This window comes from Pristis pectinata, chromosome 19 (genome assembly GCF_009764475.1).
Source record: "Pristis pectinata isolate sPriPec2 chromosome 19, sPriPec2.1.pri, whole genome shotgun sequence".
In the NCBI taxonomy this organism is placed as follows: domain Eukaryota; kingdom Metazoa; phylum Chordata; class Chondrichthyes; order Rhinopristiformes; family Pristidae; genus Pristis; species Pristis pectinata.
This window is the reverse complement of record NC_067423.1, coordinates 2,775,581-2,788,761: the sequence shown is the minus strand read 5'-3', so window position 1 is coordinate 2,788,761 and position 13,181 is coordinate 2,775,581. Positions and strand designations below refer to the sequence as shown.

Below are 13,181 nucleotides of genomic sequence, written 5' to 3'. Positions count from 1 at the left end.
ACCAAAGGGCGTCTTTCACTGAGTTGATGACCTTCCAGCAGCAGTTGATGTCTGTCTGTGTGTGTGTCCCTGGGAACAGCCTGTAGATCAGAGAATCCTCTGTTACACAGCTGCTGGGGATGAACCGTGACAAGGACCCTTGCATCTTTCGCCACACCCTCCCCGCAAACCCAGGGTTTCAATCAAGTCCACTCTTGGCCTTCTAAACTCCAGCAGATATGAACTCAGCCTATCTAACCTTTCCTCGTGACACTTTAAGGTGAGGGGGAGAGATTTAATAGAAACCTGTGGGGCAACTTTATCACCCAGAGGGTGGTCAGTATAACAGAGGAAGTGGTTGAGGCAGGTACATTAACATTTAAAAGGTGCTCAGACAGGATAGGAAAGGTTTAGAGGGATATGGACCAATTGTGGGCAAATGGGGCGAGCTGAGATGGGAATCTTGGTTGGGCCAAAGGGCCTGTTTCTGTGCTGTATGACTCTATGACAACTTGCCCATTTCAGCTTTTATTGCCTAAAAAGAGTTGCAAACACTGTGGTCTTGTTGTATTCTCACTCAGAAAATGTGTCAGCTGAGCAAATTTCAACCCAGCAAGCTGATGGTCAAATTGAGCAGTGTGTTCTGCTCCTGTTTGGGATTACTAACCTCGGCAGTTCCTTGGCTCCAGACGTTTTTTGTTGGGAGAAATGTTTATTCGTATTCAACAGCTTGCTAAGCAGAAGGTCAGTATTGAATTTATTAGAGATATGAGGTACGCAAATGAAATTTTGGATGTTATTGGGACAGGTTCAAGTCTGTTTTCTGATAACGTTGTGATTAAATAGAAATTCTCCAAGAATATTCTTCAAGTTTTGAAGGGTATAGAACTGGGATTGTAATGCAGAAATGTGAACAAGTATGTAGGAGAAGGGCAGCACAGTAGCAGTGCCAGAGACCCGGGTTCGATCCCGACCTCTGGTGCTGTCTGTGTGGAGTTTGCACGTTCTCCCTGTGACCGCGTGGGTTTTCCCCGGGTGCCCCGGTTTCCTCCCACATCCCAAAGTGTCATTGGATTAATTGGCCGCTGGAAATTGCCCCCAGTATGTGGGTGAGTGGTAGAATAGTTAATGGGAACATAGGGAGAATAAAATGGAATTAACGAATGGACTAATGTAACTGAGTGGTCGGTATAGGCTTAATGGGCTGAAGGGCCTGTTTCTGTGTTGTCTCTCTCTGTGACTCTGTTACTTTAAGTTTTTGTTTGTATTTGGTTAGGCCGCACTTGGAGTAGTGTGTGCAGTTCTGGTCGCCCCTTTACAGGAAGGCTTTGGAGAGGGTGCAGAAGAAGTTCACCAGGATGCTGCCTGGATTAGAGGGTATTAGCTCTATGGAGAGGTTGGACAAACTTGGGTTGTTTTCTCTGGAGCGGTGGAGGCTGAGGGGAGACCTGATAGAAGTTTATAAAATTATGAGAGGCACAGATAGGGTAGACAGGCAGTCTTTTTCCCAGGGTGGAAATGTAATATACTAGAGGTCATAGGTTTAAGGTGAAAAGGGAGATGTGCAGGGCAAGTTTTTTTTTACACAGAGTGGTGGGTGTCTGGAACAGGCTGTCAGTGGTGGTGGTGGAAACAGATACAAAAGTGGCGTTGAAGAGGCTGTTTGACAGGCCCATGAACATGCAGGGAGATGGATCATGTGCAGACAGAAGAGAATTGGTTTAATTTGGTGTCATGGTTGGCACAAACATTGTGGGCCGAAGGGCCTTTTCCTGTGCTGTACTGTTCTATGTTCTCTGCAAGTGTGGAGCCTGAATTCCTTCAGAAATGCTGGCTTGATATTATGCTCTATGGTCCATATAAATTTCACCATGGCTGATCGGGAATTTGAAGTAAAATAAACTAACCTGGAAGAACCAAAGTGATGCAAGTTGAAGGAAAATCAATATGAGAAGAGGAAATGTGATGTCCTTCAAGGAAAGAAAGCCCATGACTCTGCTGGTTCCCCATCAGCTTCTCAGGGTGAGTGGGATTGGTAAAAAATGGTCACTTTGCCACAGCCCTCCCCAGGAGTGAATAAGATTGATTGAGTTCAAGGTGTCAGGTCGAAGACCCTTCGTCAGAGCTGAGAAGGAAAGAAGACAAGTTGGTTTTAAGTTGCAGAGATGGTGGAGGGGAAGGACAAGGGGAGGGTTGTAGACTCAGCCAGCACTATCACGGGCACAACCCTCCCCACCATTGACGTCATCTTCAAGAGGTGGTGCCATCACTGAGGACCCTCACCACCTGGGACATGCCCTCTTCTCGTTACTACCATCGGGGAGGAGGTACAGGAGCCTGAAGACCCACACTCAACGATTCAGGAACAGCTTCTTCCCCTCTGCCATCAGATTTCTGAACGGTCCATGAACCCATGAACACTACCTCTCTTTTGCACTATTTGTTTTCGTAATTTATAGTAATTTATTTCTTTGCACTGTACTGCTGCTGAAAAACAACAAATTTCACATCATATAAGTCAGTGATAATAAACCAGATTCTGAATAGTTTGTAGTCACTAGAGTTTAGTAGAATGAGAGGGGGATCTAATTAAAACTTTAAAATTTCTGACAGGGCTAGACAGGCTGGATGAGAGGATATTTCAATGGCTGGTGGGTCCAGGATAAGGTGTCATGTTCCCTGGATGTGGGGTAAGAGATTTAGAAACTTCTTCACTCAGAGAGTGGTGAACTTGTGGAATATCCCTCCACAGAGGAGTAGAGGACAAGTCACTAAATATATTTAAGAAAGAGATAGACTTCTGGCTGCGAGAAGCTTCAAGGAGTAGCGATGTTGCATTGAGGTAATCGACCATGATCATATCAGTCGACAGAGGGAGAGAAGAGGTTACTGGGAAATAGATTGGGAATGCTCTAAGAGCCAGCATAGGCATGATGGGCCAAATAGCCTCCCTCATTGTTAAGAGGTATGAGAAGATGGTGGAGGACGTGGGTTCCTCTTGCTCTTATCTTCCATGTTTGGAACAAGGAACTGAGCTTTTAATTTCCACACCTGAAGCTTGTGTCTGCACCTTGCCATCGGACATTTACAGATGCTGAGTTGTGCGGAATGGAACTGGTCCAACGGGAATTCAAGTCACAAGTGACAGAACTGGAGACAACTTTTAGTACATCATGGGCAACTGTACTGAGGACAGTGTTCGCAGAAGTTAAAGGCCCTTTGTGTTCAGATGGTGAAGGGGCTTCGGTTGTGCTGGTGATTTGGATCTTAACTGGGTCATTCTCAGTCTGAGTTCATTGTTCCTTGTCATTTTGTTTCTTTTTTCCTGGTATTGGAAAGATATTTTTAGTTTGTCTTGAAGGTTAAACTCCTGGCTCTTTGCCCCAGTTTCTGTTGATAACATTTCTCTGCGTAATTGCAGTGGACTCTGATCTAATGGAGGTTCACGTTAGTTGGTTGGCAGGCTTATGTCTGAATCCACGTCCTCATTGACACTCAACACAAGAAAATCGGAGCAGGAGTAGGCTACTCGGCCCCTCGAGCCTGCCCCGGCACTCAGTATGATCATGGCTAATCTATGCTCCGAGACACCCTGTACATGAATCCACTTGCACCTCTGGCCTTCACTGTTTTAACACCTTCCTGATTGGCCTCCTACCTTGCACAGACTGGAGGTCACCCGAAACCCTGTCCTTCCTGGCACTGTCCTGTCCATCTGTTGCCTCTGTGCTCACCCACCCTCACTACACAATTCCTCGAGTTTATCTCTTGTGGTCCCTCCTCTCCCTGTGTGTATAATATCCAGAGCTGCATCTCCTGGTTTCGGCATTCTGTAAATTGTGGTCTCTTGATCGGACCTGAATCCCACTTTTGGTGAGAGGGCACATGTCACCCAGCACGGAGACACGTCCTTCAGTTCACTGTCCTGCCAATCATCCCTCTCTTATTCCTCAGTTCCACCCATATTGCCTCGGTAGTCGAACCCTCCAGTATGTCTTCTCTGAGCACTGCTGTGACATTTTCCCTCCCCCTTTAATACCTCCCCCTCTATCATGTCTAAAACATCAGAACCCCGGAACACTGAGCTGCCGGTCCTGCCCCTCCTGCAACCAAGTCTCACTGATGGCTACAACATCAGAATTCCACCTGCCGATCCATGCTCTAAGTTCATCTGCCTTACCTACAATACTCCTCGCATTGAAAGAGGTGCATCTCAGAACATTAGTCCCACCACGCTCATCAACCAGTCGATCTCCGTCTCTGCTTGTAGGCTTAACATCTACTTTCCCCACAGCCCCTCCACTTGCTGCCTGCCACTCCGGTTCCCACCCCCCCGCAACTCTAGTGAAATATGATGTGAAATGTGTTGTTTTGCGGCAGCAGTACAGTGCAAGGACATAAAATTACTAGAAACTACAAAATCAAATAATGCAAAGAAAGAAATGATGAGATAGTGTTCATGGACTGTTCAGAAATCTGATGGCGGAGGGGAAGAAGCTGTTCCTGAATCATTGAGTGTGGGTCTTCAGGCTCCTGTACCTCCTCCCCAATGGTAGTAACAAGAAGAGGGCATGTCCCAGGTGGTGAGGGTCCTTTTTTTTGGCAACACTACTGTGAAGGACCTCGGGATGGCTTACTGTGCTAAAGATGTTTTTAGTTCATCATGGTCAAGGTTAAACTCCAGATGAAGGGTCTCGGCCTGAAACGTCGACTGGCCATTTCCCTCCATTGGAGCTACCTGACCCACAGAGTTGCTCCAGCTTTATGAAGATTAAACTCCAGGTTGCTTGCCCCAGTTTTATGATAAGTAACAGTTGTCCATATAATGGGGTGGAATTTGAGGTAACAGATTAGTTGGTCTGCAGGTTCTTTTCTGAATCCACATTGACTGTCGGGATTTACTAGATTATCGTTGCAGGGGTATATTGCTGACTCATTCTTTTTATCTCGTGCACTGTTGGGAGACACTTGAATATACCTTTTCACCTTTGATGAAAATGGCTATATTTGTACTGGGATCTCCCTGCTGTGGTCTGATAGTAGGGAGATTTGAGGGGTAAGTTTTTTTTTGTACAGAGTGGTTGATACCTGGATCTGTTAACTGAAATTCCACTCCATTATGTGCTGTCCGAGGAGATGGTGGAGTCAGAGACAATCACTGTGTTTAAGAGGCATTTAGACAGACTTAAATGGACGGATACGGTCCTAATGCTGGCAAATGGGATGAATGTAGACGGGTGGAATGTCGGCATGGTCATGGTGGGCCGAAGGGCCTGTTTCTGTGCTGTGCCATTCTGTGACTACGAAAACTGTTTGCATTTGGTCGATCAACATTGTCCCTGACTGGGGACTCAGTCACTTTGAGCAGCGTTAATTTGCCAAAGGCTTTCATGATGTTTATGTTCAGCCCTTGCATTTGTTCTTGCTTTATCCCTACTTAAGAGAGATTTGCTACTCATGTGAATATTGGGAAGAGCTAATTATTTTCTGCATAAACAGTCTGCCTTTTCTTTGTTTTGGCTGCGTCAGAATCTCCTGAGGCTCTGCTATTCCTGCCTTCGAGCTGCTCAGAAAGAATTCCTTGCAGCTTGACACTTGTGTCTGCTTTCTAATTTTTAATGGAAATAAAGGCAAGGATTGGTCCCACCAGTCTGAGCTCGCTTCTGTGTCTTTATAAAAAACTAAATGTCATCTGATTATCAGTTTTAATATTCATTGGGTTTGGTATTTGGTTTGAAGTTGAAACCAGTAGTGGTGGTGAGATGCAGCTTCTGCTCTAGTGAAGCCAAAGAAAGTATTTAAAGAGATAAAACTAAGGATTTTTCTCATCTGAATATTTTTGGTTTGACTACACTGAAGCTTCTTCCTTTGGTTACTGGAAAGTTGTCACAGTGATGTGGAATATTTTCTTCTTTAAATGTGAATTAATAACTGTTCGTTTGATAATTTGCTCTACACTCTTACTATGCCACATAAAATACTGCATTACCTTATTGCACCTATTAGTGGAAACATAGAATTGTTACAGCAAGGAGGCCATTCAGCCCATAGGGTGCATGCTGGGTTCCAGGAGCGAAGCCCATCAGTGCCATTCTCCTGCTCTTCCCCCACAGCCCTGCAGATTACTCTGTCAAGTGCCCATCTGGTTCCCTGTTGAAGACTCTGAGTCTGGTTTCACCTCCTTGTAGGCAGTGAGGTCCAAATCAAAATTACATCCCCCTTGTATCTTTTGCCCAAAATTGTCACTGAAAACTAATAAACTTCTAAAGATGTGCTGTTGAAAGTATCCTGACTGGTTGCATCATGGTCTGGGATGGCAATTCGAATGCGCAGGAATGTAAGAAGCTGCAGAGTAGTGGACTCTGCCCAATACATCACGGGCACATCCCTCCCCACCATCAGGAGTATCTACAGGAGGTGCTACCTCAAGAAGGCAACATCCATCATCAAAGATCCCCACCATCCGGGCCATGCCATCTTCTCACAGCTCCCATCAGGCAGGAGGTACAGAAGCCTGAAGTCCCACACCACCAGGTTCAGGAACAGCTACTTCCCTTCAACCATTCAGTTCTTGAACCAACCTGCACAACCCTAATCACTACCTCAGTTTAGTAATGCTATGACCACTTTGCACTAAAATGGACTTTTTTTTGCTTTAATTGTGTTCATTCTTGTATAATTTGTTTTTCTCTTGAATGTTGTGTATCTGATGCTCTGTGCCTGTGATGCTGCTGCAAGTAAGTTTTTCATTGCACCTGTGCACACATGGACTTGTGCATCTGACAATAAACTTGACTATGATTTTAAATCTATGCCTCTTGGAGCTTGAACCATACGTTCACAGAGTCCTACAGCAGGGAAACAGGCCCTTGGGTCCAGCAAATCCATGTCAACCTCCAAGCACCCATTTACACGAATCCTTTTCCCAGATATAATGGCAACCTCTGTCTCCCTCCTCTATTACTGAAGTAGTATTGTGGATCGGGTATGCACCCCACATACTGAAGTGGTTCACAAAGGTGGTCTGGGGATGGACAATAAATCCTGGCCCATATTCCCTGAGTATATAAAAACAATCGACCACAATCAACTTTGTGGCAAGTCCTGTTTAAAATGAATTTATCGTCTCAATTTTCTGAGTAAGTGCATCCTACAGGTACAGGAAATGAACTTTACTCTGATTTGTTACTGAAAACAAATTAGCTGTCTGCACATTTAACTTGGCCGACTGCCACACTGACAGAAATGTGGCTGAAGGAAAGAGATAAGGCTAAAATGCTCCATTTCGTTGGAACAGACACGCCAAGATCTTTTTCCCGAGAGCTGAGGGGTGTTTAACTTCCTCATTGACTTTTCCTATCCATGGGTACACACAGGATTTTCAAATCAGACTACAAACAGCTGTTCGTTCTTCAAGCAGAATATTTCTTTATTTGGTCTTGGGCAGGCTGTGCTAAATATGGCGGGGTTGTTGGTGCTTAGGGTGAACCAAGATCGTGACCCTTGATGGGTCTTCGCGATTTGAATCGTGTTGGTGTACTTAATCTGCGTTGAACCAGGATTAGTGGGATATTTAACAGTGAAGTTATCCCTTCTTGGCGTCAACCTGCCCCCACCTGGGATGTCTGGTATTGGTATTGGTTTATTATTGTCACTTGTACCGAGGTACAGTGAAAAACTTGTCTTACAAACCGATCGTACAGGTCAATTCATTACACAGTGCAGTTACATTTGGTTAGTACAGAGTGCATTGATGTAGTACAGGTAAGAACAATAACAGTACAGAGTAAAGTGTCACAGCTACAGAGAAAGTGCAGTGCAATAAGGTGCAAGGTCACAACAAGGCAGATCGTGAGGTCAGAGTCCATCTCATTGTATAAGGGAACCGTTCAATAGTCTGCCACCTTGGCATCCGTTTTGACCCAGAGCAGGTCCATGCTATCACTAAGGGTGGGTACTCCCATGTCCCCTGCATCCAGCCCATCTCCCGCTGAAGCCCTCATTTAGGCTGGTGTCACCTCTGGGTGTGACCACTGCAGCTCACCTTGTTCCCCTGTGATCAGCCAAGACTACCGCCCAGTTCTCAGCTCGCACGGAATCCCATTCACCCGTTGCCCCTGTGCTTGCTGACTCACTGTGGCTCCCACTTAACCAGTACTAAATGTTAAAATGGCCGTCTTTACTTACAGGTTCCCCCGTGGCCACCCTCCTCCTCTCTCAAAGGCATGTGTGCACAGGTGCAGCGACAAACTTACTTGCAGCAGCATCACAGGCACATAGCATCAGAGATACAACATTCATAAGAAAAAACAAATTATACAGGAAAGAACACAATTAGGACAAAAATAACAAAGTCCATTGAAGTGCAAAGTGGTCACTGTTGCTATGCTGAGGTAGTGGTTAGGGTTGTGCTGGTTGGTTCCAGAACCGAATGGTTGAAGGGAAGTAGCTGTTCCTGAACCTGGTGGTGTGGGACTTCAGGCTTCTGTACCTCCTGCCCGATGGCATGGCCCAGGTGGTGGGGATCTTTGATAGATGTTGCCTTCTTGAGGTAGCGCCTCATGTAGATACTTCCAGCGAAGGGGAGGGATGTACCCATGATGTATTGGGTAGAGTCCGCTACTCTCTGCAGCTTCCTGCGCATTCGAATTGCCGTCCCAGACCGTGATGCAACCAGTCAGGACAATTTCATCCCTTATAAGGAAGTAAAGACGCTGATGCACTTTGCTTGTGACTGTATCCACGTGCTGGGCCCGGGATAGGTCTAATGCCCAGCAATTTAAAGCTGCTGACCCTCCCCACCGCCAATCCATCAATGTAGGCTGGTGTAAGTTCACCCTCTTTCCCCTTCCTGAAGTCGATAATCAGTTCTTTAGCTTAACTGACGCTGAGTGAGAGGTTGTTGTTGTGGCACCACTCAGCCAGGTGTCCTGTCTTGCTCCTGTACACTGACTCATCACCACCTGTGATTCATCCAGTATCATAGAGTCATACAGCACAGAAACAGGCCCTTCAGCCCAACTGGTCCATGCCCATATCCCTCTAAACCTTTGCTATCCATGTACCTGTCCAAATGTCTTTTAAATGCTCATGTACCCTCTGGATGAAAAAGTTGCCTCTCAGGTTCCTATTAGTTCTCTCCACTCTCACTTTAAACCCATGCCCTCTAGTTCTTGATTCCCCAACCCTGGGAAAAAGACTGTGCGTTCACCTTATCTATGCCCCTCATGATTTTATACACCTCTATAAAATTACCCCTCATTCTCCTACACTCCGATGAATAAAGTCCGAATGTACTCAACCTCTCTCCATAACTCAGTCCCTTCAGTCCTGGAAACATCCTCCTAAATCTCCTCTGCACTTTTTCCAGCTTAATGGCATCTTTCCTACAGCAGCGCAACCACAACTGAACACAATGTTCCAAATGTGGCCTCACCAACATCTTGCACAACTGCAACGTAACCTCCCACCTCCTGTACTCAGTGCCCTGACTGGTGAAGGCCAGTGTGCCAAACGCCACCTTCAGCACCCTGTCTACCTACAATACCACTTCCAGGCTCTGTGACTTCCTTCAGCCACGGGGACTGTGCACTGCTCCAACTGGTCATTCCTGGATTTCAGAGTTAAGTCACCAGACTGTGCCTTGAGCTTTGACCAAGTACTTAGTTGTTTTTCCAATCAATCCTTACCCAGCTTGGCCTCTGGGTCCTTGGTATAACTAAAGATCAATCGTAGGACATAGAACATAGAACAATTACAGCACAATTCAGGCCCTTCGGCCCACAAAGCTGTGCTGAACATGGCCCTACCTTAGAAATTACTAGGCTTACCCATAGCCCTCTATTTTACTCAGCTCCATGTACCTATCTAACAGTCTCTTGAAAGACCCTATCGTATCCGCCTCCACCACCGTTTCCGGCAGCCCATTCCACGCACTCACCACTCTCTGAGTAAAAAACTTACCCCTGACATCTCCTCTGTACCTACTCCCCAGCACCTTAAGCCTATGTCCTCTTGTGGCCACCAATTCAGCCCTGGGGAAAAGCCTCTGACTATCTATCCTATCAATACCTCTCATCATCTTATACACCTCAATCAGGCCCCCCCTCATCCTCCGTCTCTCCAAGGAGAAAAGGCCGAGTTCCCTCAACCTGCTTTCATAAGGCATGCTCCGCATTCCAGGCAGCATCCTTGTAAATCTCCTCTGCACCCTCTCTATGGCTTCCACATCCTTCCTGTAGTGAGGCGACCAGAACTGAGCACAATACTCCAAGTGGGGTCTGACCAGGGACCTATATAGCTGCAGCAATACCTCACGGCTCCTAAATTCAATTCCATGATTGACGAAGGACAATACACCATATGCCTTCTTAACCACAGAGTCAACCTGCGCAGCCGCTTTGAGCATCCTATGGACTGGGACCCCAAGATCCCTCTGATCCTCCACACTGCCAAGAGTCCTACCATTAATACTATATTCTGCCAACATATTTGACCTACCAAAATGAATCACTTCACACTTATCTGGGTTGAACTGCATCCGCCACCTCTCAGCCCAACTCTGCATCCTATCTATGTCCCTCTGTAACCTCTGACAGCCCTCCAAACTATCCACAACACCCCCAACCTTTGTGTCATCCACAAACTTACTAACCCACCCCTCCACTTCCTCATCCAGGTCGTTTATAAAAATCACAAATAGTAAGGGTCCCAGTACAGATCCCTGAGGTACACCACTGGTCACCGACCTCCACTCAGAATACGACCCTTCAACAACCACTCTTTGCCTTCTGTGGGCCAACTAGTTCTGGATCCACACTGCAATGTCCCCTTGGATCCCATGTCTCCTCATCTTCTCCATAAGCCTTGCATGGGGTACCTTATCAAACGCCTTGCTGAAATCCATATACACTACATCTACTGCTCTCCCTTCATCGATGTGCTTAGTCACATCCTCAAAAAATTCAATCAGGCTTGTAAGGAAGGACCTGCCCTTAACAAAGCCATGCTGACTATTCCTAATCATATTATACCTGTCCAAATGTTCATAAATCCTGCCTCTCAGGATCTTCTCCATCAGCTTACCAACCACTGAGGTAAGACTCACCGGTCTATAATTTCCTCGGCTATCCCTACTCCCCTTCTTGAATAAGGGAACAACATCCGCAACCCTCCAATCTTCCGGAACCTCTCCCGTCTCCATGGACGACACAAAGATCATCGTCAGAGGCTTGGCAATCTCGTCCCTCGCCTCCCACAGCAATCTGGGGTACATCTCATCGGGTCCCGGCGACTTATCTAACTTGATGCTTTCCAAAAGTTTCAGCACCAACTCTTTTCTAATATCTACATGCTCAAGCTTTTCAGGCCGCTGCAGGTCCCCACTACAATAAATCCTTCAATAAATCCCAACCAATTAGTGCATTGTGTAACTCCGTATTGCTACACATTGTACAAATGGTGCAAGGCGGCACAGTAGTGTAGCGGTTAGTGCGACGCTATTACAGCACCAGCGATCGGGGTTCGATTCCCGTCGCTGTCTGTAAGGAGTTTGTACATTCTCCAGTGTCTGCGTGGGTTTTCTCCGGGTGCTCCGGTTTCCTCCCACATTCTAAAGATGTACGGGTAGGTTAATATAGGGGTTTAAAATAGGCGGCGTGGACTCGTTGGGCCGGAAGGGCCTGTTACCACACTGTAAATAAAATATTTAAAAAAATTAAGTGTGTAAACAGATCCAGGGAAATAAGGATGTCAGACTCACATTTATTTGCAACAGCCTGGACATTCCTAAGTGCTTCTGCCAATTAAAGTACTTTGGAACAGGAGGGACTGCTTGGAACAACATTGCTGATAGGTCAATAGACTGCTCGAACATGGGGAAATATTACTGTCAATTTGGGCAGTGAAAAGAAAACACAAAATTCTGGCAATGTTCAACAGGTCGGGCAGCGTCTGTGAGGAAACTCGGTGAATTCTTCCAGCCTTTGTTCCTTGAGGTGTTTCATAACAACAGCACAGGAACAGAAAACTCTGCTCTTTGAGTCGTTCCAATGAACTGCCTCCAAATGTTGTAAGGGTGATGCTATTTAACTCTTTCTTGTCCATGTTACGTCTGGTGTGAATGTTATGGCAGCAGCAATGGCCCAAGCTTACTGAACGGTACTGAGATTTGGAAGGCACTTCCCTCACCGTTTTGGGCCAGTATAGTTGAGGCAGGTCAGCTCCTTTTTACAACACAGCAGGAGTTCACCTGGTGTTTCTGTTCTCTCGCACAGAATGACTATCACTTTCAGTACACGGAATGCGACAGCACAGGGTCCCGGTGGAGAGTTGCTATCCCTACCAAACCTGGGAAGTGCACAGGACTGCCTGAACCAATCAAAGGCCGGGAATGCTGTAAGTTTGCTGTTCATTGCATTAAGAGGGAGGTGTCAGTATTTCCAACAACATCATCAACTTTTCCCATCATTTTATGCACTCAGGTTTCTATTTTAAGAAGCAATTAATCCTTTAGCAGTGGATTATTGACCAAACCATTGAATAAATGGGATAATCAAGTCTTGCCCTCTTGTAGTTTTATTGCAGATGGTGAGGTTGCAATGATAGAGTCATAGAGTAATACAGCACGGAAACAGGCCCTTCAGCCCAACTGGTCCATACCAACCACAGCATCCTCCCTGCTAGTCCCAGTTTGGCCCATAACCCTCCAAGCCCCTCCCCTCCATGTACCTATCCAAATGCCTCTTAAATGTTGCAATTGTACCCGCCTCGACCAGTTCCTCTGGCAGCTCATTCCAGGTACTCACCACTCTCTGTGTAAAGAAGTTACCTCTCAGGTCTCTTTTAAATCTCTCCCCTCTTATCTTGTATCTGTGCCCTCTAGTTTTGGACTCCCCAACCCTGGGGAAAAGACTATGGCTGTCCACCTTATCCATACCCCTCATGATTTTATAAACTTCTATGAGGTCACCCCTCATTCTAAGAGTGCTCCAATGAATAAAGATCCAGCGTGGCCAACCTCTCCCTATAACTCAGGCCCTCTAGTCCAGGCAGCAACCTCGTAAATCTCCTGCACCCTCTCCAGCTTGACAATGTCTTTCCTATAACAGGGTGACTTATTACTGGACAGGACAGTACTCCAAGTGCGGCCTCACCAATGACCTATATAACTGCAACATAACGTCCCTACTCCTAAACTTGAT

General features: G+C 46.2%; 1 protein-coding gene across 1 annotated transcript in view; it reads left to right on the top strand.

The window, feature by feature from the left end:
- Positions 1 to 13,181, top strand: part of elapor2b (endosome-lysosome associated apoptosis and autophagy regulator family member 2b) — a 107,857-nt gene that overhangs the window by 34,804 nt on the left and 59,872 nt on the right. Inside the window, exon 2 of the mRNA XM_052034256.1 lies at positions 12,255 to 12,375. Within this exon, the coding sequence (XP_051890216.1) occupies positions 12,255 to 12,375 (121 nt within the window). The remainder of the gene's footprint in view (positions 1 to 12,254; positions 12,376 to 13,181) is intronic.